This window comes from Dipteris shenzhenensis, chromosome 22 (genome assembly GCF_047967505.1).
Source record: "Dipteris shenzhenensis isolate YYH24624 ecotype China chromosome 22, Dip_SZ_1.0, whole genome shotgun sequence".
In the NCBI taxonomy this organism is placed as follows: Eukaryota; Viridiplantae; Streptophyta; class Polypodiopsida; order Gleicheniales; family Dipteridaceae; genus Dipteris; species Dipteris shenzhenensis.
Window position 1 is genome coordinate 25333736 of NC_141617.1, and position 23756 is coordinate 25357491.

A 23756-nucleotide genomic window follows, 5' to 3' on the forward strand; every position below is an offset into this window, starting at 1 on the left:
TGGCTAATGCCCTTCACGGCATAAGATGCATTATTGGCACAAGTCACAGTGCTTGCTCCTATGCATCACGCAGAGGAAGAAGCTTCTTCTTGCAAGAACACTGTCAAATATTAAAATACCAACTGCTGAATGCATTAGAAAATGCCATGCATGAATCATGAATTGAAGGATTGTACTGTCATGTAACCGCAAAAGCTTAATCATGGTGAACAACATTGGCTGATTTATCCTTCTCATGGGAAGATGAAGCATCGATAATTGCAAGGCTAGATCGCTTTCTCTTCTCCTCTGATTCTATGTGCTTTCGGCATTCAGAAATATCATGACATGTTTTTTTGCAATAGTTGCAGCTCTTCTTTTCTTATCGGCATGTTTGTTGGCATCCGAAGTACTAGCACAATTGTGCTTGGGTTTTCCACAATGCTTTTGTTGTTTTTGCATTACCCTCATATGATGGGTAATAAAGGCCTGATCTCATTTAGTGCTTGCCTTTGTCACGGTGGCTGAGTCTACTTTTCACCTCTAGAGTGCTGATAGAAAAGTGCTGATAGAAACTATATGAAGACCTTTGTATAAATGGATGCTCAAGTATGTGTGGGTGTGTAGATTTGTATTTGTGAGAGCATATGTTTATACTATGGTCTACACTCACTGTTGGGCGCTGATGACATCAGTGGGGATGTCATGTGGTGGAGTTTATGGTTTTCAACCTTATGAGTGACCATCATGAGATTGAAACTGCACTATGTGCTGTATTTTTAGAGGATGAGTGTCCGCGTGTTCCTCGACTCACCTGGATATACAATAAAGGCCTAATCACCTGAAATAGAGGTATTAGCACATCTTTGCTCTTCGTGCAACAATAAAGTGACCAGCTGATCAAAGACGTAATTGGGATTGCCCATGGCGTTCAAAATCTCAACGCAGTCGCAAACCCTTGATATGAGTTACGAAGTCCACGCAATGTCATCGTCACAATGCGACTATTTGGCACAACCTCATCAATGTTGGCCAATTTAAAGTCCTTGACCTTAGTCAGATAGGCATCCATGCTTTTTCCTTCATCCATCTTTAAGGCATCTAATGGCTTCTACAAAATATGCAAGCCATGCTTCATTGTGTATCTAATGCAAAGAGGCTAATTTATCCAAGCATCCTTTGCTGTTCTACAAGACCTGATATGAGAGATTATCATCCTCTTCAGGCATGAGCGTGAGCATCTCTGCCTTCCCATGTTACTGAGCTGGACGCACTGGGGCAGTAGATGAAGTATCAACAACATTACCACCAACTCATGAAACATCAGGTATGACCACATGGGGTAGTTGGTGCCATCAAGCTTGTCTTCAAGAAACAATCATGCGACAGAGTTCGTTGTTTTCCATTGCAGCTGAGGCACAAATACAAAGAACCCAAGAAATATGACTCAATCAAATGGCTGCACTAAGGCAATTGCAAATGTCTGACTCTGACCACAGAAGGTCAATAGCCTAACTGAAATAATCTGGAAGTAAACCTCGAGGAGCAAGGGCCCTAATGCAAAGATAGAGGAAGCAAAAGCTCCAATTTGTAGAGGGAAAATGTGCCAGAAAAAGGGCAAGGCAGGCCCAACTTTCTTTGCAGAGCAAGTGCAGCAAATACAACAAGATTCAGATCCCAGGACTCAGATTCGTATGCACAGAAACTTTGTCCACTGCAAGTAAAAGTGACTGCACAGCTCCTTCCAGAACTGAAGAAAACAGCGCTGAACTGCCCGAGCTGATTGAAATAGTAAAACCAGGCTGAAAATAGACCTCAAAATAGAGGCTTCAGCTGAAAAATTGAGAAAACCAGTAGCAAATCAGCTCGAAATGAACTTCTGTAGACAGCTACTCCACAGAAATGCACAAAGCTTCTTTGAAATGCCGCAGTACAGCTCCAAAATGGAGCACGGAAGCTTTGAAATGCAACACAACAACAACTAAGAGAATAGATGCAATCTTGACTCCATCTCCTTTGATTTTGTTCTATTGTTGCCATCATCCTGTTGTTTGTGGAACCTCTTCGACATTCATCACTCTCCTCATAGTCTGTCCTCCATAGCTTGCTTCACACTCAAAAAATCCATGTGGCAGTCAACCACGTGGTAGATTAGGCTCTTCATAGTCACACAGAGTGGCCACAGGGTAGGTCAATCTTAGCCAGTCAGGACTGAAATTTGGCTCTGATACCACTGCCGGGAAGCGTGAGCAAGAGAGCAAGGAGACAGCACGAAGTCAAACTGTAGGAATGCATTCCAGCAGCACTCTAGTGCAAAACTAAGTACAAGTAAACGGAAAATACAAGCCTTTGAAGGCTGCCCTAAACCCTAGACTGGTCATGAAAGCGTGAGCAGTCGAACTCTATGAATTTATCAGCCATAATATATACTCTCCCGCAGGAGAAAACATGTCCTAGTTGGCAATACCATCACCTTAGGAGCCTGTTGTACCCATAAAACCTTACCAACCGTCAAACTGCTGACTCTTCATAGCATGGATTGTGCTCTGTAGCTCAAGCTTGATAATTCACATATCGAAATTTGAACTTTTTAACAACATAAGAGTCGCGAATGACTTAACATAAAATTGTCAGCTATAACCCTTTAGAATCTTGTCTGTAATGAGACTTAAGCTAAAATTTTTGATTCTGACTTGCGGCATAAAAGGTGGCTAATAATTGTCGTTTCACTGTTCCAGCGGTATTTCAGTCTCCATGGTGATGAAGTTTGCAGATAACATCGTCAAGGTGAGTGGTTTCTCCTAATGAGTTTCAATGCTTACTTCTGATGTTTGATAATGATGCCCAAAATTAGTGGTTACGTGCCTCTGTGTTGCAGGTCTACTCAACTTCTGTGGCTATGCTTCTCACGGCAGCTGTATCCATATTGCTTTTCGGTTTCCACCTGACACTTCCTTTTGTTCTTGGATCTTTGTAAGTGATTGCTTTGACAGAACTAGTATGAGTGCATGGAAGGTTGATGATCGATGAGCCAACAAAATAATATGTTTCCTAGTGAAACCTATATCAAGATGAGAAAAGTATCCTGAAGGCCAATTCTCTCCTCTGCGTTGCAATTTTTCACAATAAGAATTAGGAAAATTGGTTCATAGATGTTTCTCTTATATTAAACTTTCAAGAAATGTAGGACTTGCTCTGACCAATCTATAACGTGTTGTATTTAGGGTGGTCTCTATCGCAGTTTTCTTGCACTCATACAGCAAGATAAACAAGTGAGAGGACATGGGGAGCCTGCCTAAGGGTATATATGCAACTTCCAGATAGTCCAGCAAGTGGATTGTGTTCCAGAGGGGATTCCTTTTCCTGTGTTTGATGGTTTGCTGAACTCTTCTTGTAGTTACCTTACGATGGAGCTGTTGATAAACATGCATAAGACAAGACAAGAATCTTGAAATCCAGTCATTGTTTGGGCCCTATTGAAGTGCCTGTTCACAAAAGGTTTGTGCTTATGTCTGTTCTGGACTACATACGACAAATAGAATGGGCCATGTCCACTAGTCATATAATGGAGTGCTAGCGACATATGGGCCATGTCCACTGGGTGTTGAGGAGGCTGCGACCAGTCAAATACTGGAATGCTACGTTCTAATCATAATGCCAACATAGTTCAACATTCTCACCAAATGGTATGTTTCTTATGTTTGTATTTTTTACCATACGTAAGGGAATACACTATTCGGTACATAATATATAAGCTTGCATGCACGGCTACATAAAATCTTGCTTGCTTGGCCATAGCTGTCACCATGAGGGAATCTAGGGTAGCATGCATGTATATGGCAGCCTTCAGGGCGTGAGATTTGAGAGAAAGCTGCATGCTTATGTGAGGCAAGTTATACGTGGCTGTAGACATGTGCACAATGACCTTTTTAGGTTCAGTCTTCATTCTCACATTTTGCTCATTACCCCGTTTTTTTTGTGAACGCCACCACCAGTAGTTGAACGCTCATGACTTCACATACTTTCTTTGTAATTGCTTCATCTGCAAGAGGATAGGCCTATTGTCCTACAACAAAAAAGTTGAGGTTTATAGTGTGGCCTTTTGTTATGTATTTTCTGGAACTGGATAACTATATTGAAGAGTAAACAGTTAACATAAAAGCTTTTTTTGATTGGTCATCTGTTTAATGTTGTATGTTTTTGTTGATGCTTTCTTTTTTAAGGCTGCATTGAGAATTTGTATGTTTTGCATTTAAACTACTGACTCTCGACATCTCTAATTGTTGAATTGTTGCCAAGAAATGTACCTCACATCCCTGTTGGGCACCAAAAATATTTATATATGTATTTTTTTTTGAAAGGTTTATCCCGCAGCTTGATAAGATTTTGATTGGCCATGTTCAAAGTTGAAAAGTCATATGGGCCTTAGTTCTATGGAATGATGACATCGCCTAGCCGTTTAGATCACCGAAAGCCAGGCCTTCTTGAACAAACTATCAAAAGTTACTTACAGCCTGAAGTTCGTAGAAGTGTACTAGAAATACCCCAAACTTTAAAGGTCATATAGAGACTTCCTTGGTCCATATCATTAGTTGAAATATAATGAACTCTATCTATTTTGCCTCTTAGTACCTCACTAATTGTCAATGCCATTGGCCCTCAATCGATTATACCTTTGTGCTTTACTATTGTGACCTATATATATGTGTGTGTGTGTTGAAATAGTTGGTGGCTAAATGTTTTTATCTTAGAAGATGGTGGATCCAAATATGCAATTCGGAGTGTACCATGCTAGCTAGGTGAGTATAAGAAAGATTACCCAAGTTACTTTGTTGGTTGTAGTTAAATGAGGTGGTTGATTGATGCAGAAATCTACACCACCATGAAAAGAGGAGCCTTAGCAATAGCCTATATTTTTGAAGTTGACATAATGTATCGGTGAATGACTTTGTATTTATTTATTTTTAGTGAAATCGACTTTGTATTTACATTAAGCACCAAGCCTTGCTACACATGTTTAATTGATCTTGCACATTGATTTAGATTAGTGACTTGGGCAATACTACTTTCTTTAAGCATTGGCATCAAAGGGAAGTGCTAGACTCAATAGAAGAACAAATCCTTTAATGAAGACGTAGTAGAACTAGAGTGGATTATGTAGAGGCTCAACTTAAAACAACATGAAGCTTGGTTTGAAATGGAACACATGAAAGGAAAGGTAGCTCACACGAGTAAGTGCTAAAGGAAATTGAAAGTAAGGGGCACGGCCCTTGAGTATTGCATAACAAGTGTGAGCATAAAATGTTTTATTAGAGTATCCTTAAAAGGCTCTCCCTTCTCTCCCTTTTTTTTGCATGTATATAGACTCCAACATTTGGATTGACGGTGGGGGGTTCACATACAAGAAGAAAAAACATGTGTTGATCATTGCGACAATGATTTTGAGGCAAGAGGTTAAAAAATTCATGCAATTAGAACAAGTTGGATTACTCATGCATTGTGGATAGCAAACACTCTTTCATTTTGGCAACATATGATCTATCATTTTGGCTCTTTATCTAGTTAAAAGAAGTATTCCTAAAAATATCACAAATGTGTAAAATCTAAATTCCTAATGATTATGCACATTTGAGATGTGTTCTAAAATTTTCTTTGTTAACTTGCGTAAGGGTCACTCGCTTGCTTTACTCATGGTTAATTAGGCTTTCACTTCCTTGACTATGATATACTTATGCTTGTTTAACTTTTTTGCTCGAAGCTTCGAATCCCATGTAGAAACCCATATTATGTTGATCTCAAGATGAGATTAGATTTCAACCATTGTTTGTCCACCATATTTAGTCATGTGTTAGTATTTAGTGCCTTGGAGATTGAAACCTAGACTCCCCTCCTAGTTGAAGTCTTTGTAACCTAGAAAGTTTGTCTCTCTTATATACAAATGTATGAAGGTGGAAATACGTTAATGAGGGAAGCCTTTGGAATTGTGCTATGACATGCACATCGAGGTTATGCGTTGGAGGGTGTTACCCTTTGTTAATGTGTCCTAGTTTATAACGATTGTTTCTTTTCCATGCTTCTTTACTCCTCTCCTAGCTTTTCTCAACTAAATAAACAAGTATTCACTTTTGTATGACATAGAGGACATTCTCGAAAAGCCTTTTTGGAGAAAAGGGGAGGTGAGGGGGGATGTAAATATATTTATATTGCTAGTGCTTCCTAGAAGTTTTAGGTCACATTGTCGAGGAGATTGTCCTAGACAAGTAGAGTGCATCCTTGACAAATGGGCTCAACATTGTAGATTCGTTCCCTCATAAGGAGGATTCAAAGTTCTATCACCATTGATTTTCGTCGATATCGCATCTTGTATATTGCTTCGAATAGGTATGCTATTATCTTTTGCAGATGGCCCTCTTTGCGAGAATGTTGTATTATGGGTCTCTAGAAGTTTGTTAAATTTTGTGGTTCATGTGAATTTGAATGGCAATTCACTCAATTCTTGACCTTGATGCAAATATATAGCTTCCAATTGATCATTTGTCTCCATGATGTAAATGATGTAAAGTCATTGGTTCCAATGATTGAATTCCGGATGTTATCTTTATTATGCTCGTGTATTTGAAGTTGGAGTTCCTACGCTCAACCTTATTTCTCGTATATTTCAAGTTGGAGTTCCTACCTTCAAGCTTATTTCATTACTCTTGCATAATCTTTATGCATAATTCTTGTTCATGCATTAGCTCGATTGTTTTGATGAATACATGACACCTTTACGTCAAAATTTTTCAATGGGGACATGCTTGGTTCAACCCTATGAATTGATTTTACAATGAAAACATTTATGCCATTCAAGAAATCCTCTTATTCCCTTTGGGTAGCCTATAAATTGATTTTACAATGAAAAAATTTATGCCATTCAAGGCATGAAAATCCTCATTGATTTGTGGGATCTACATACCATGCCTTTCAAGGCATAACAGTGTTTTCTTTGTCTCTCAAACCCCCTGTGCAACCCAGCTGTGAAAACTTGATGATAATTTGACTGTCTTAAACACTAATAGGACTTGTAGACTTTTTATTAGATTTCTCTCTCTCTCTCTCTCTCTCTCTATATATATATATATATATATATATATATATATATATATAAGGTCACTTGTGCATGCTCCTCTCTTTGCATCATATATATGAATGATCTCATATGTGATCTAAAAGAACTGCTACACCTCTCAGAGCCTTGTATCCCTGTATCCCTATGCATATATATATATATATATATATATATATATATATATATATATATATATAGGAGCATGCACGACACCTTTGGAGATATATCTATATTCTATATATATATATATATATATATAGGGATACAAGGCTCTGGGAGGTGTAGCAGTTCGATATGGAGAATTACACGACTCGATCATGTGTAATAGCGTTCAAAGATGGCCATTATCTAGATGGCTCACTTGTTTCCTACACGGAAGGGGGATAAGTATAGCGGACTACCTGATTGGATCCCAAGCCTTTGTGTTGCGAGTACATGATATTATAGTCCCTCCCCTCACTTGCCTCTAACCACTCCTACTTGGCATTTAGCATCTCAACTACCATGCCAGATATAGGATGAGATCCTCTTCCCCCACCTATGTCCAGATACACTTTGGTCATGCCCTTGATGCAATCTATGTGAGCTATCTTATGAGATACCAACTCCCTTGGAGATGATGCAACTCTCCTCCATGCCTCAAACAACCTTGTATTAGTGGTTTAGGTTGCTGCCACTGGATCATTCCCTATGACTTAGTTCACAAGATGCCCTGTAGCTGAGAGGTTGCCCCAAAAGCAATGGTTTGAGACTGAGTGCTGAGAGATGAGATCTAACCTTGTACAAGAGCATGATTTGGGGCACTTGATGACACTGGAGGAACTAGGCATATCATGCCATTTACGTGCCGTATGAGGCGGGCCTTCCTCTCAGATAGGTTGGATGATGTGATTCACCCTTTTTGAGGAGGGGACTCCACTATTTCATGGGGGATTCTTACCCAGCTATCCCCATTTATGGACCCAGGTGTCTGGCACACATACATGACATCACTCTATGACATATTGATCCATGCACCACTTGATATATTCTCCTTGCCCAAGCCCACCACATCATTTGTGTTCATCACATTGAATGTTTGAGCTGCATTGTGTTGGCTCCACATCCCAAGCGACCATGACCATGAGGGGGTGCGGATTGAGCACTTTGCACATGGACAAGAGGTCTTGGCCTAACTTTAGCACATATACTCAATCATGATGTATGCCCGGTTCCCCTTCTTCTTGGAGTACCACCACCATCATGCCACTACACAAAGCAAGGGGCTCCACGACCATGAGGGGGTGCAGATTGAGCATTTTGCACATGGATAGGAGGTCTTGGTCTGGATCTTAGCACATGTACTCAATCATGGCGTATGCCTAGTTCCCCCTTTGCTTGGAGTACCACCACCATCATGCTGCTACACAAAGCAAGAGACTCCATCGAAACTCAAAATAGCCACATGTTGGTCACCCGTGGCCAAGATTTATGGGTTGGTACTAGAGATGTTGGTTTTTGGAGGTAGCACTCTAACCTTGATCACATCTTCACTCTACGAGCCATCATCAAGGAGGTGAGATCAGATCCCAAAAAGTCTATGCTTGCCTTGTTGACTTTTGGAAGGCCTTTGACATAGTTCCACAATCCCAAATGATTAGGAGACTTCAAGAAATGTAGATCCCAAGAGTTATGATTTGGGGGGTGATGAGTCTATATGAGTCAGAGTATGTACACTGCGAGGTCCGTCAGACTCGATTGATAGCACGATCAAAGTGAAGCAAGGATGCCCCCTCTCATTGACACTCGTTTGGCTCTACATTGATAAGATCGCGACCTTCATTGACCGCCTACTGCTTGCTGATTTGATGATATAGCTTCTCTTGTACACAGATGATATACACCTCATATGTTCTTCAGCATCAACGGGCCTTCGAAGACACCTAGAGGCCCTAGAGGTGTTTTCTAGGGAGAGAGACTTGACAGTCAACCTTGGCAAGACCAAGGTTATGATTTTGTATACCTCATTGGCAATAGTTCATTAAGAAGTTGCATTTACGTGGGGAGCCAGTGGAGTCCCTACAATTATCTAGGGAAAGTCTTCAGAGAAAGGTCTATAGAGACAAGGGGCCCTAGAGGTGTTCTATAGAGAGAGACTTGATTGTCAACCTTGGCAAGAAAAAGGTTATGATTTTCAACAGCTCAAGGGCAGTATTTCATTGACACAGTTTCACTTACCAAGGGCAGCCTTTGGAGATCTTGATGTGCTACACTTATTTAGCGGCAGTCTTTCAGGGGGTGCACTATTCAGAAACCCCTCTTTACTTATGAGCTAAGTGATTTTTTCAAAAATTAAATAAAAAAACCCCTCCTATTATTATAATTCTGTTAATTTTTTTCAAAAAGTTGGATTATATTACCCCTCCTTTTGAATGCACGTGGTACACTAATTTTTTTAAAGCGAACCACCTGGGAGCAGTCTTCACGGGTCTGATTTTCACAATGATTCACACAACTAGGACACGGCTTACACAAGGTCAGGGAATATATGGCCAAGCTAAAGCGATAATGCTTCCAGGAACAATTCCAGGAACCCCTGATAAGGAGATGACTTTTTGATACACTTGTGGGGCCAATTCGAGGAGTGCTCGCCCAAATGCGCTGTGAACATTACCCCATCGAGATGAGAATTCATCAAGCTCAAACACATCCTGCAACAATTCAACAAACATTAGAAGACCAACAAAATAAATTATACTGAAAGAACATCAAAATAAAAAATATTGTTCGAACTTACCACTACAGCATTGTCGGCTTTTATCCCTTCCTCATTTGCAATGTTGATGGAACTAGGTGCTGTGTGATGTTTCATTTGGGAGGTGGACACTTTCTCCTAACCTGTGTTAGAGGTGGAAGCTTCTGCATGAGAGCGTTGTGTATCGTATACGGACATGTCTGCATCTCTCATTGAAACCAGTGTCATCAAGAGAAAGTCTTCCATTGTCTGGTCTTCAGTACCTAAAACCTAGTGATCTTTGACACTTGTGTCAACATCAAACCCCGATAGGACTCCAAGTGCCTCATCCTCTCATAGTCCAAAAAGAATCTTCATGTCATGGAGGAATACGTACTCTTCTCCATCGATGATGAGGGGGGACAAGGACCATAATTCTAAGTTTGGGTCAGCGGTCTCTAATGCAGATTCTTGCTGTACTGGGGGATCTTGAAGTAGGCTCAATGCTTGAGCTACTTCCATCTCCTCTGTTGGATCGTAAAGACGCTCTTCTATGTAGATGTCCGAGTCTAGTCTAGGGATGACTAGATCAGCAGTTCTACAAGAGGGGGTACTAGACAATGAGGCTTCTTCCTCTAAATTTCCTTCTTGGAGAAGGACGATGAATGTCATCTCCCATGAAAGGAATTTGGTGCCTGTATTTCTTGTGATCCCCGCGCCTAGGATGTCTTGAACTTCGATTGTCCTAAACCCTTCGTTTGTAAGGTTGTCACAAAAGCGGGCCAAGCGCTTTACAAACTTGGGTTCCTCTACGAACAAATACTTTATGTAATCTATGGGAATCCACCTCTTTGAAGAGTGGTCAAGTGTATAGGCAAAATTTGAGAAATTATCTTGCATGTAAAGGATGAGATCTGAGAAGTTATCCTTGGCTCGCATATATGTGCATAGGACATCTAAAGTCCTATCAAACACTAAAAATAGCTCTTCCTCATGATTTGCAAATGCAGTTCGTGAGATGAAGTCATGCAACGCAGTTCTAGCTGAATCCATGGCAAATAGCAGTTGATGGAGGGAGTAACTTCTGAGGACGGGAGTTTCTATGGCTCTCTAAACGTGCAAAAGGGCTCTTACCCCTTAATATACATCAAAATCCAAAAAATTAAAATTAATCATAAAATCCCCAAATTTTTTGAAAAATATTTACCATGAATTGAAAGGAGAAAACATTAAAAGAAATAACATTTTAATTTAATTGTCCATCATCTTTTGAAGCAATAACTAGGATTTGACAGACAAAAAATTAAATGTTGCACTAGTGAAACACATTGTTAGCAATCTTCAAAGTTGCAGTAGGAATGAAATTGGCACTATGCATGCACTTCTCCACATGGCGGCTGAACTTACCACCATTTAAGGTAAAGTAGAAGGACTCTGACATGCCGTCCTCCATGACCAATAGGTGTTCTCGCACATCCCTTAGAGTCCATTGCGATGTGACATTCACATTCGTGACATCTCCCTCTTCAACATCAATAGACAAACATACCCCATATTGTCTTCATCATTAGAGTCTAGGGGAAGCCACCGGCCATTTGTTTTCTCCCAGCGCATGTACTGAAAAGCTAAATACAACTTTTGGTGTGACAAATGTTATCTAATAACCACATTGTCTTTACATGCGTGACATTGAAACACATCACCCTTTTGGTCGCCTAACCTGGTTCCCCAATTCATCCCAAGTAAATCTTCAAGAGCATTTTCATTTACACGCTTGCAGGATCGCATAGTTTTTGTTCTATGCATATGTATATTTTGAAATAAAGAAGCAAAAATGTGCAGAGAACCAAGATAACCTTGCCCATTTGGATGCAAATGTAAACTTCATGGCCATGCCCACATCCTTTGCAATCTTGTCCTTGTACGATTGCAATGTCCTCGAGTCCACATTGCTGCAATCCATATCTTGAAGTTGTGGTGGTGCAATGGTTTGCAGACAGCCATAGCTTGATGATGTCGTTGGAGTGACGTTGGAGTGATGTATGTTGCATTATACCAATACACATTCTTCATTCGCAAGGAGGCCAACAAGTTTCTCCCCGGCATGCATTTGCTTACCTAAATCCTCATGAATCCCAGTGAACTTGCCTATGAATGGTTCAACTGGTTCCCACTCCTCAAAGTCCGAAGGGAAAACATCTGCCACCATGATTAAGAGCTTTTAGAAACCAAACACAAAATTTCCAAATGGACTCATTACACTTACAGGTGAAAAAGGTACATAGATAGAAAGGCTCACAGTGTGATGGTATCCTAGATTGATTGAATTATGGAAGAAGCCGCATATCTTTTCCCATGTAAACATGTTGCACTTTTGCGAGCCATCCTTTCTTCCCAAACTTGAACTTCAAGATGCGCTCCTTTCTCTCATGCAAGATGTCACCTCTCTTGCTCTTGGGAAGCTTATGTGGACCTTTGGCCGATCCTTTCATCACTATCCAATCATTTAAGCTGTAGGTGCAAGGGATCCACTCATCCAATGAATTTCTGGTGTTGTGGAAGACACAAGAGGTCGCATCATTGCGTGGTCTTATAGCCTTGCTCCTCACCATGCTTGCAGAGGTTGCAATAGCAAGAATGGGACTCCTACACAGGGCAATGCAGCTCCAACAGAGGCACAAAAGAAGGAGAAGGAGAGGGACAGAGCAGTAGCAACAAAGGCACAAGAGAGGGAGAAGGAGAGGGACAGGGCAGCTCCAACAGAGGCACAAAATAGGGAGGAGAAGGACAGAGCAACAGAAACAGAGGCACAGGAGAGGGAGAAGGAGAGGGACAGAGCAGCTCCAACAGAGGCACAGGAGAGAGAGAGAGAGAGAGAGAGAGAGAGAGAGAGAGAGAGAGAGAGAGAGGAGCTGCAGCAAGCAGGCCAGAGCAAGAGGGAGTAGAGAAAGAGGGGGAAGAGGGAAAGTGCGTGGGATTTGGTTCAAATGGAGTGATTTGGCAAGCTAGACTAGAATAGTGGGGGAGAGGCCCTAGAAAGAGGGATGGGAGAAGAAAACTTCGCTAGAAGGAACCTACCATCCCATTGAAGGTAGTTTCGGGCTCAGTGTGGGGGAGGTGCACCTGGTAGGAGGGTCAAACATGGATTAAGAGGGGGTGGATGGTTTGGGTGGTCCCTAGTGTAAGGGGAGCAACCAATAGGGCCTCTCGATAGGCTTGCCCACCCTCCACCTCAACATACCATTGCCCCACGCCTTCTAGCACTCTCATTGGTACACCTCAAATCACTCTCTAATCCCTTGAAATTAGGAAACACTAATTGGAGGCCCTTTTGAGACCCCAATTCTTCCTTAATGGATCACAATGTGGGAGAAGAAGAGGAGACGAAGGTGGAAATAATGACATCACAATAGAGAAAGGTGGAGAGCACAACAATGGAGAAGAATATGGGGATCATGTATAACTTGATATTATTGAAGAGTGTGAATTAGAGGATCAAGTCTTAGGTAGAGTATAGACTTGATGATATAGGTGAGTTAGAAATAGAACTAGAGATAGAATTATTTGGCATGATGGACTTGGTTTAAGAAGCATGCTTTGATACAAATGCTACTAATTGATTCTTCTTCCATCAAGAGGGCTTCTTATTATCCTTGGCCCTTCTACCCTTCCACATTCATCACGAATATATGAGTATTTTGATCCCAAAATTGGTGTACATATTTTGGAATCTATTATCTTCAAAATAATCAAACTTTTAGGTCCAAATAATTTTGGGTCCTATTATAAATTACTTCATGTAATTTCATTGGGAAATGGTAGCATTAATATAGATGTTAGTATATGTGTCGGTATTTGGAATGGTAGCATTGGTGTAGGTGTTGATGTCTGTGTCTATATCTATATCTGCTTGGGTATAGAAGTGTTCTTGGTGTAGATATTGATGCCTATAGCGCCACATATAAAGACACCTATACGCATGTATTTTGCCCCTACAAACTCTACCGATAATTTGCCAGTTGTGGTGCTAAAAGCATTCTAGGGCTCAGAGAGTGTCAGGAAATAAGTATTGGAAATGGACCCTTGTGTAGTAGTGTAGACATTTGGAAACCGAAAGGGGGCCCTTAGGGGGCTTTATTCATGAGGGGCCAAAGCACCTAAGATGTTGTCCACAACCCCTCCACAACTTGTTTTTGGGTCTTTGACGTTCATTATGTTTTAAAAAAAGTGGGTTAATTTCTTCAGACAATGCCCACAGACGATTCCATGGACGCAAAGATTTATGGACTTATGGAGGCATGCATTGATAGCTCTTGAGATTTGGACTAGATTCAACTAGGGGTAAGGAGGGGGGAAGGAAGCAAAAATGTAGAGTCTTGGATTATATTTTTTATGATTTGCATGTTCTCTATGTATAGTTTTGATGTTTCTTCTATTCACTTTTAAGAGTTTGCCCCCTTGAGTGATGTCTCTCTTCCATCATTTGTTAGTGACCCTCCTCCTCCTCCTCCTCCTCCTCCTCCTCCTCTCTCTCTCTCTCTCTCTCTCTCTCTCTCTCTCTCTCTATGGCTAAGGCTCTGGTTCGTGTCGTGGTGTGTGTGTGTTCGATTCTCTGCTTCGAATGAGTCTATTCGGCTCCTTGGCATTGTTGCTACGAAGTAAAAATTAGCTCATATCTCATATCTCATATCTCTTTGTTCTATTTGGGGACTTTTCCTTTGTATGAATTAAACTATTAAGACATGGTAAGTAACAATTGCAAGGTTGCGCCCCGCACAGGGTGAGGGGGAGAGATGAGAGCATAGAAGCCCACCATCGTGATAGTGGGCGACCGGGAGTAGTGTGATAGGAGTAGGTCGTGATGTTTCCATCGTGATAGTGGGCGATTTGGAGGAGTGTGATTGTTGTAGTGGTGAAATGAACTTGATTCAAGTACTCACGAAGTTAACTTGATCCAAGGTTAACTCTAGACTTACAGTGGCGAAGTTAACTAGAATATCAAAGGCAACAATCGAGAGCCTAATTCTTAGAGAAGTGCAGATTGAAGGGGTTGCCACCCTTTGACCTTCGAGACAGTTTTCATGAATCTTTTCATCATCTTCATTCTGCGCACTAACATCTCTGATGCGCGGAGCTTCCAATCTCTTCTCAACCGGTCGAATTCTCCCTCACCAGGTCGATCCATTTCTCATTAAATCCTGGTGCGGCGATTTGGACCATGCTCTTCTGTCGATCGATCCATTTGTTTAGCCTCATACCTCCCCCATTGATTCATCGTCATGGACACGTCCTCTGCCGAACCTTTGGGGAGGTTCCAGTCCATCTACATGCACGACGTAAGGACCACATATACAATGATTTGAAACCACTAATAACACGTAGCTTGACGTGAAGAGAACGCTTGTCCGGCGTTGCGTTCCGCATCGCAGAATTACTTACCGCCAAAGATTTGGCGTCTCTATGTTGATGATTTGCAATTACTGATGTTTAGATGGTGGAACCGACGCTCGAAGATTATGCTTTCGCTACCAGGCACGGCGTTAAGAATACTCAGGCTCTGGGTAGAGCAGAGATCACACGAAGATTTAAGTTTCCCACCGGAATTTCTGCTTACGATTAAGATCTATCGTTTTCATAAGCATTGAACCTGCTGATCGAAAGGAAATATATCTGTAAGTCAGTAAGACAGTCGCATGACAAGATCAGTACTTAGTGTCACGAATATGGGCGTAACAGTGCTTTACAATCGCCAGTCATCCATGGTATCCTACGATACTGTTCGGACATTTGATACCAGAGTCTGTATATCACAGAGTGGATTACAACCATTCAATACCACCCCCTCTCGAAGACTACGGCGAGAACAAACAGCCCTAAAATGATCGTTTTGGACATAACGTCCCATGCGCGCCACTAGCTGCTTACCAGACCACATATAGTGATCAGAGCCTGCTACTCCGGCAGCGTCCCACCGAAGCGATCCCTTTGAAATTTCACATGGGTGCAAGACTTCAGACACACTCCAGAGTCGAGAGAGATTCCAATTTTCAGTTAGATGGACAGATCAGGACCAACAAGTCTTAGTTTCCAGCATGTCTAAGACCTCAAGGCAACGAGTGTGAATTTGATCGATTGAAGGTGATCACCTCCAGGACGCCCTTGAAACGAAGGAACCCAAAAGACATCAGGCCGAGGTGGCTCCACCAGCGGCAGTAATGTACGCAATGACGGAAAGCGCATCAAGGTAGACGAACTCGGAGACATTATATTGTTAGGCCTTATATCTTTTCCTAGGATTTCGTGTATACACTCAATATACTGTCGAGATGGATTCAAGCACCTGCAGGCCGTGCGGTCCTTGGAACTACTCACTTGAGGAAGATGTCCGGATTCAAAAGGACAAAACAATCAGGTAATTTGTGAGTTTAATCAGCATCACCCACTTACTTTTAGCAAGTTATGGTAATCTGCGATCATGCAATACTTTTTTTAACGAGTTGCCTGTTAATTCCTTGGAAACGCTAGCAACATAGGTCATTGAGTCTTCATAATTATGTGTGAAGCCATCGTTTGTTTGTGAATTATCAATGGTTTTCTCTATCGATCGTGCACGTTTGATATCCGAATTAGCTGCACGATTTTCTTTAGGGAGTGGTGAACGGCTGATCGAATCACCGTCAAAATCTGCACGCTTAATCTGTGCAGAAGCACCGCAAAAATGATTCAGCACATGATTTGCTGAGAGATTCTATCCAGGATCGTCCGACTGATTAATAACCTAAAAAACGAATGATCATGGGCCGCGAATTCTTGGTATTTATTAGAACTGCATGTTTTCAAGAACGATGAGCAACGGAAAGTAGGATGGTTTGGAGCCTAAATGATTGAAATCTTTGTGATGGCAGGGCACAACAAGGCCAGTATTACATACCGAGGTACATGGGTCACCAACCTCTACACAATCCGCCCTCAAAGACGGCATTCCAGCCGAGGAGTTCAGAGAAGGAGAAGATGTTGCTGCTGGACCTCGATCAGTATTCAAGGGAGCTATGGCCACAGTACAAAGGCTATAAACCTCAGGTACCCTTCTCTTACTATACCCGCATAGCATTGCTTGCACAAAGTGTAATCATGTTCGTGAAGACCATAAGTTTTGCAAAGAGTTAACGCTGAAATACTTTTATAGATAAGCGGTTTAGAGTTGCCAATATGGCATGTGTGTTGCTTGTAACTGTGGTTAACCCCTCCATAGTTGAGCATAATGGACATGTGATAATGCCCTCCTATAGCAACTCTTTCTATAGCGTACGTACTAGAGTTCTTAGATAAACGAGAATAATGATCCCAAGGCTCCTCTATTCCTCTTCTACTCAATAGTCACATTATAGGCAAATTGGTGTGTGCCACTAAAATTTTTGACTTGGTAAATAAAGAAGATATGATGATCTCAATTCCAAAACTATGGACGGCAAGACAAAATACCATAAGGAGTCCCACTAAGAGTACATAGACATATAGAAAATCGAAAATCTTTCTTTGAATGTTTCTCAAGATTCATCCTATTTGCCTTAAAATTGTTAACTTATAATTTCATGTGCTCAAAATGATAACATCTGTTGATGTTTCACACCATGAATTCCAAGGATCGAGATTAAGATCAAGAGATAGAGAGATAGAAAGATAGATGGATAGATAGATAGATAGAGAGAGAGAGAGAGAGAGAGAGAGAGAGAGAGAGAGAGAGAGAGAGAGAGATCAGAGAGAGGTCATGGAAGGCATTGACATTTTACAGTTGCACGGATTGGAATTGAGTACTAATTGAATCCTTCAGTACTAGTTGAATCCTTTCCAAAATGTGTAATTTTTTTGTTAAGAGAGCTATATCCACATGAGCTAGGGATTAGGTAGGGATTATGCTAGTCTCATGTAGGTTGCTTTGATAGGAAAAATGTTTTTTTGTACTCTACTTAATTTAGATACTTCTTACAAACTTAGATGGAAATGCATGAGAAAAGCAATGCCACATCCTACTTGAGGCTTTATGCTCAAGTCTATGTTGTTTGCTTTTACTATAGAAACTGATTTTACGATGTATCATTTTCAAAATTGTTCTTAACTGAGACACTTTTGGCATGGAATCTAGATGGGATACACTAGAAAGATAATGCCACATTCTAGCTTGTGGAGGAGGATATATATGCATTCAATTTTTTACATAAAAAGTCAAAAAATGTGTTGCCCAAGGATGATTGGTCAAGCGAAGTCCGTGAAACATAGTACTTAAAAAAGCATTCTTCATAAGCCCATAAATGAATAAAAAAATTATTGGGAGCATAAGTTACAAACTACACTATGGCTACCACCACCCTATTGCATGGCATGCAAAGCACATGCCCTTCAAGCTCACCAATAAGAACATGTCCCTTTAGTCTTGAGGTGGTCATACCATTGGAATTTGTCATGCTTGGCCTAAGAGTAGTAGTACAACAAATGAATGGTCAAGAGAAAGCCCTACAAAGACCGTTAGATGAAGTGATAAAGATCAACCAATTGGGGCTAAGGGTAGCTTGGCTACAAAGCATAATCCTAGGGTGGTCAACCTTTACAATAAAAAAGATAATAGGTTCATTAATAGAAGGGAATTTTATAATTTGGGGGACTTTTAGGCTAGTTATAAGTGGGAGGGATTTAAAAAGTACTTATCAAATGTATCATGGTATGTAATTGTATAAATGATACTTTTAAAATCAAAATTGCACCATGTACATATGTACAAAAGAGGAAAATACAATAATACAAAAAATATAAACTGTAAATATAGGGGTATTTTAATTGTGTGCTTTTCACATGTGTTACATGCTTTTTTATAGAGCGATCATCCCAGGACTGTAATCCACAAATCAAGGACATGACCATCATGTAAAAAGTAGGAAGCATATTGGTATGCTTTAAAGCTAGGGGTAAAGAAACAAAATCTTTGTTGAATATATATCAAGACATACAAGATCAAGTATTTTCATGACAATTATTTTTAAACTTTGGATGGAAGAGAATTACCAAACCTAGTCAATGGCATTAGCCGGACAAGACGTTTTGTCCCAAAGCATAATTTGTTATGATGGATGAGGGACCACAATAATGATCAAATGGACACAAGTGGTAGTTGTTGTTACAGGTCAAATTAGAATTAATAGCACAAAGGGACGTGATCATGAGGTGGATGAGGGACCCATAATAATTAATCAAATGGACACAAGTGGTAGTTGGCTGCTTACATATCAAATCAAAATTAATAGCATAAAGGGACATGATCATGGAAAAGAACTGTGCTAAATTTATCCAAGACTCTTTAGAAGGTAGAAGCATTAAGATGTCATGAAACTTAAGGAAGGAATCCCATGATGAAGAAGATAGGATGAGTTTATGAGGTAGTGAGATGGTAGTCATACGGAGCTAATGTAAACTCACCACAATTTAAGCTCATCGCATTTGCATGGATCCTTTTCTACAATCACAAAGAAGAATTCTCACTCATGCTTTTTGGCATTCATTAAATGTTCCCTTATCTTTCAGAGCATTACAAATAGGGATCCATTTATCCACGAGTAGGAGCTCATGAAATGAATGCAACTTGGAATGTGAATGAATGATCATAGGAGCTAGAACAAATTAAGGAGTAGATAGGAGCAAGGCACAAATCATATATGAAGCAAAAGATGTGTAATCCAACACCATGACAAACATCCCATTTAAGCAAAATTAGATGCATAGAAAAGAGAAGGAGACATCCCTAGATCCTTGAACGGCAGAGCAAATTGCCTTAAAAGCATTCACAGAGCTACCATGGAAGAAGGTATTTCATCACAATAAGGAAAAAAAGGTATTTATGGCCATGAATATAGAACATAGTCATTTGCATGGAAAAGATATGAATCCAATGGACCTATAATAACTGATATCTTGGGATGGCCCATTTGACAAACCACTCCCAAAGCTTCTAGAGAAAGAGACAATTTAGTCAGTATCACTATAGCCATCATTGATCAAAGGAGTAGGTTAAGAGTCATAGGAAGAGAAAATGCGAGGATGAAAACAAGAAGCAATGTGCAGATGATCTATGAACTTAAGTAGGGAGATCCAAGTGAGACTGCACATGATGGTTATTTAAACCACACCCTACAAATGAGGAAGATACCACCAATTCCTTGAATTGACCTCAACAAGGTGATACCCCAAGATCTTGAATATTATAGTAATTTCCACTTTTAGATATTTTTGTGAGCTATCCATATTAGCACCCATGTCCAAGAAAATATTTACCCCCTCAAGAACCATGGAGTTTAGCCTACAAGAGGAAGAGGCTGACATGTAAAGAATAAAGGGAAAGACTAAGAAGCCATCCACCAAACACAACGAAGTATGGAAGAAGAAGCCAAGAAATCCTTATGCTCAAAGACATTTGACAAATCTAAAAAGGCCAGCCAAATAAGGGAGCACCGTGCTAAAGCAAATGGGCAAAGTGAGCAAAGAAAAAATCACTCTCAAGGCATGCCTAGAAGTTTTGAAGGCATTGTAAGCAAATTATGTAGTGGACAAATTGATCTCCATTGAATCTCAAGGAAGTGCAATTGAAGCTAAGGAATGAAGCCTCAAAGGCCTTTGAGGGCATTCCACAAAGAGATGATCTACAAATTAAAGTGGAACAGCTAGTACAACTATAAACCAAGACATCCGAGCCATCCAAATTTGATGTCCTATATAAACATGACCAAAGGTTTGAATCGATGTCTAAGGGAGCATCAAGAAAAAGTTAAACATTAATTCAACAATGTAGACTTAATGCAACAATGTGTAGTATAGCAACAAGCACAAAAGGTGACTTGGGTATTTGACCTTGTACATAACCTCAACGTTGATCATATTCATTCCAATTTTAAGATGCATCAATGGGAAAAAGTTGTAATGTGAATAGAAAAGGAGTGTTCTCCATCCATTGTCCCATCTTGCATATGAATGGGCATTCTACATGAGAAGTTGTGAACACGTCAAGTCCACCTCTTGAATCCAAGAACATGCATACTAGCTTACCAGCCACTTCATAGAGCACATATCAATGTAGGCAAGACAAAATGCATGTAGAAGAAAAGGAATCAACGTCTAGTTTGATAACTACATTGACTTTATAGATGATTGTTTGCTCATGACAATTCTATTTTGGGCTTGCCACTTCTTGCGTCTCGACATTGGTTTAGAATTGCACCTATTGTGGATACCTCCACCTTGCTTTATCCCATCTTGCTCCCTCACAGATATTATTGGGTTATCTTTTCCATTCTTGCAGACTCCACCCATTCATATTCCTTCATTGACATGTCTAGTAAAAGATAGTAGGATAATCAAGCGTGTTAGCTACAAATCATTACTATTAACATGTTAATTTGTTCACTTAGACATGCATTTGAGTTGACTATGCTCTGGGATCTATGAAGATATATTCTTGTTTCTAAAATTGCCTATTAGCATGCTCACAACCTCTCACATAGAATGCTCATTTTCTATGCAAAGTGAGTCAGTGAATGAAAGACAAGTTGCACACCTTCTAGATGCATCAATGATAAAATGGATTAGAAAATGTTCAAAGGAAAGGGGTGTTTGATTCATCAATGCTTGTGCACAAGGTAGTACAAATGGCCTCAGATTGCCGCATTGGACACACCCATTCCTTTGTTACCTCTTACACTCTTACACTCACTCACGAACATAGGTATGAATGAAACAATACATACCCAAAATTTCACTCTGCTATCTATGGTGCCATATATACTCACATCATCCACTAAGTACAATTCTCCTACATAAAGGTTCACTCTACTATCCATTGTGTCATATTTACTCACATCATTGAGTAAGTACAATTCTAGTGAGTAAACAAATGTATGCTCATAATCCAAAACAATAACTCACGATAACTCTCTCACCCTCTAGAATTGACTACTTGTACTGTAAATGCTCTCTCCCTCAATGCTTAGCATGTATTACACCTTGGAATACCTTGCCTCGAATCTCACTCAAACATAATTGTAGATGCTCTTGAGGATAGGTTTGGACATTTTCTCTACTTTAATATTTTAGTTTAAATAAGGTATTGTATTTCATTTTAATTGAGCTCTTAAGCGACTGAAATGAAAATACAACATTTCTCACTACTAGCCTTTGTTCCATTTTCCCAAAAGGATCAGTATCCTTGGTTGTACTTTTTATTTTCTTACAAAAGTTTTGGTCAAGTTTTAGAATATATTACTATGTGGGACTTTCATAACCCTTTCAAGTTGGGGTTTATTTGATTATGCTTAACATTTTAGAAGTAAAAACATTTCTCTTTTATAAGCTTTAAAGAGAATGGATTCTTCCTTATTATTTATTACTTTCAAGATGACCATGAAATTTAATTCATAGAGTTCTAATAGCTCAAAGTCATTGTGCTAATTATTCAAAGGATAAGTAATTAGAGAATTAGAGGAAAATCTAAACACGTTAATGCAGGCAACTATAAATGTTAAAAATGTTCCAACTCCAACTAAGGAAACAACATATGGGTCGACATACTAATTTTGTGATGGAGAAAAAGAAAGCACTGGCAAGAAAAACTAACACATGTGCCAAACCTCCCACTCCACATGTAAGTGTGGCATTAAATCTTTGAAATTATCCCTTTGCTATTTTTCTTACCTAATGAATGCTAGGAAACCTTTTAAAAAAAGTTCAAGTGACTCTAAATGAATTATTGAGTAAGTTTGTCCTATAAAAGAGTATAACTAATATGAATCACTAATGGCCATTTAAAGATATTGATGCACATATTTTTTATATGATTTTGTTAATTTTTTTTTGTGGCAAGCATAATGTAAATATGTTTCTCTCTCCCACTTTTATAGAAATTAGGAGGCACTAAAACATTTTTCACACAAGGAGCTTTAGGATCTACTTCTGCAAATGGCACGGTATATTCTTTTCTTTCAATATATCTCTATACATTTGCAAAAGTTTAGATACAGAGGATGCTTAACAACAATTGATCTACGAGTATAAGTGATGGGAAAGTTGAAGGATGATAAATATTTTTTGAAAGGAAGCCATAAGATGTTGTAAAGAAAGGAATGCCATAAGATGTTGTGAACATCTATCCATCTAACTGACAATTCAAGCTTATAAGACACCATCTAGTAAAATGACTTGCATACGTTCAAAATATATATTTATGTTGAGCTCTCATTGCATAAAAGATATATTTATGTGGAGATCTCATAATTCATTTCTTCTCATCACTTGGTGGTCTTATCTTGTCTAGATGATGGCTAAAAAGTATTACTCCTTTGGTCAACCCTTGGAAGGATACTCATTTCTTTTAGAGCAAACAAAGCATTAGCTTCAAAATACCTAGAATAGTCATCTTTGATAAGAATGTATATAGTATTTATTTTGGAATTTAAAGTCTATTTGATATGTCCTTAGATTCAATTTAATATACCAAGCAAAATTCCACAACAAAATGGTGATAGAATTAACTAGGCCATGCATAGAGTTCATCAATGATTCACATATTAAGAAAAAGTTATCCGTGCTAACTAAATACAAAAATTAACCTAAAGAGGATAGTTTGAAAGCACTGATATGAAAATTTATAGAAACAAAATATAGATATCCATGGTTATAGAAACAATTTCTTGGGATATGAAATCAAAGCATGTCTAGCCAATGTAGACAACACTAATTATCTACTAAGAAACCAATCAGAAAGGCCTAAAAATGCTATGTATCTATGAAGAGTCTTATCCTTGGCTAATAATATGGTTTCAAGTGCAAAAGAAAAGGTTGGAAAGTAAAATATTGTGTGTAAACCACCCAAGGATAGGCTAAAATAAACAATCTCATATATGTATTGCAAGGTAGATTTGT

General features: G+C 39.6%; 1 protein-coding gene and 1 pseudogene across 4 annotated transcripts in view; both read left to right on the top strand.

Annotated features, from left to right (window-relative positions):
- The window catches only part of LOC147887918 (CMP-sialic acid transporter 2-like), a 51904-nt gene extending 48058 nt beyond the window's left edge, over window positions 1-3846 (top strand). For 2 of the 4 annotated variants that reach the window (XM_087393333.1, XM_087393335.1), the window contains exons 14-16: window positions 2718-2766; window positions 2858-2952; window positions 3204-3846. In XM_087393333.1, coding sequence (XP_087249459.1) covers window positions 2718-2766; window positions 2858-2952; window positions 3204-3255 — 196 coding nt within the window. In that variant the 3' untranslated portion in view covers window positions 3256-3846. The remainder of the gene's footprint in view (window positions 1-2717; window positions 2767-2857; window positions 2953-3203) is intronic. The other 2 variants (XM_087393334.1, XM_087393336.1) reach the window with 2 other exon arrangements.
- An 11677-nt stretch (window positions 3847-15523) lies between these two features.
- LOC147887919 (uncharacterized) lies at window positions 15524-23246 on the top strand (annotated as a pseudogene).
- Window positions 23247-23756: the final 510 nt, after the last annotated feature.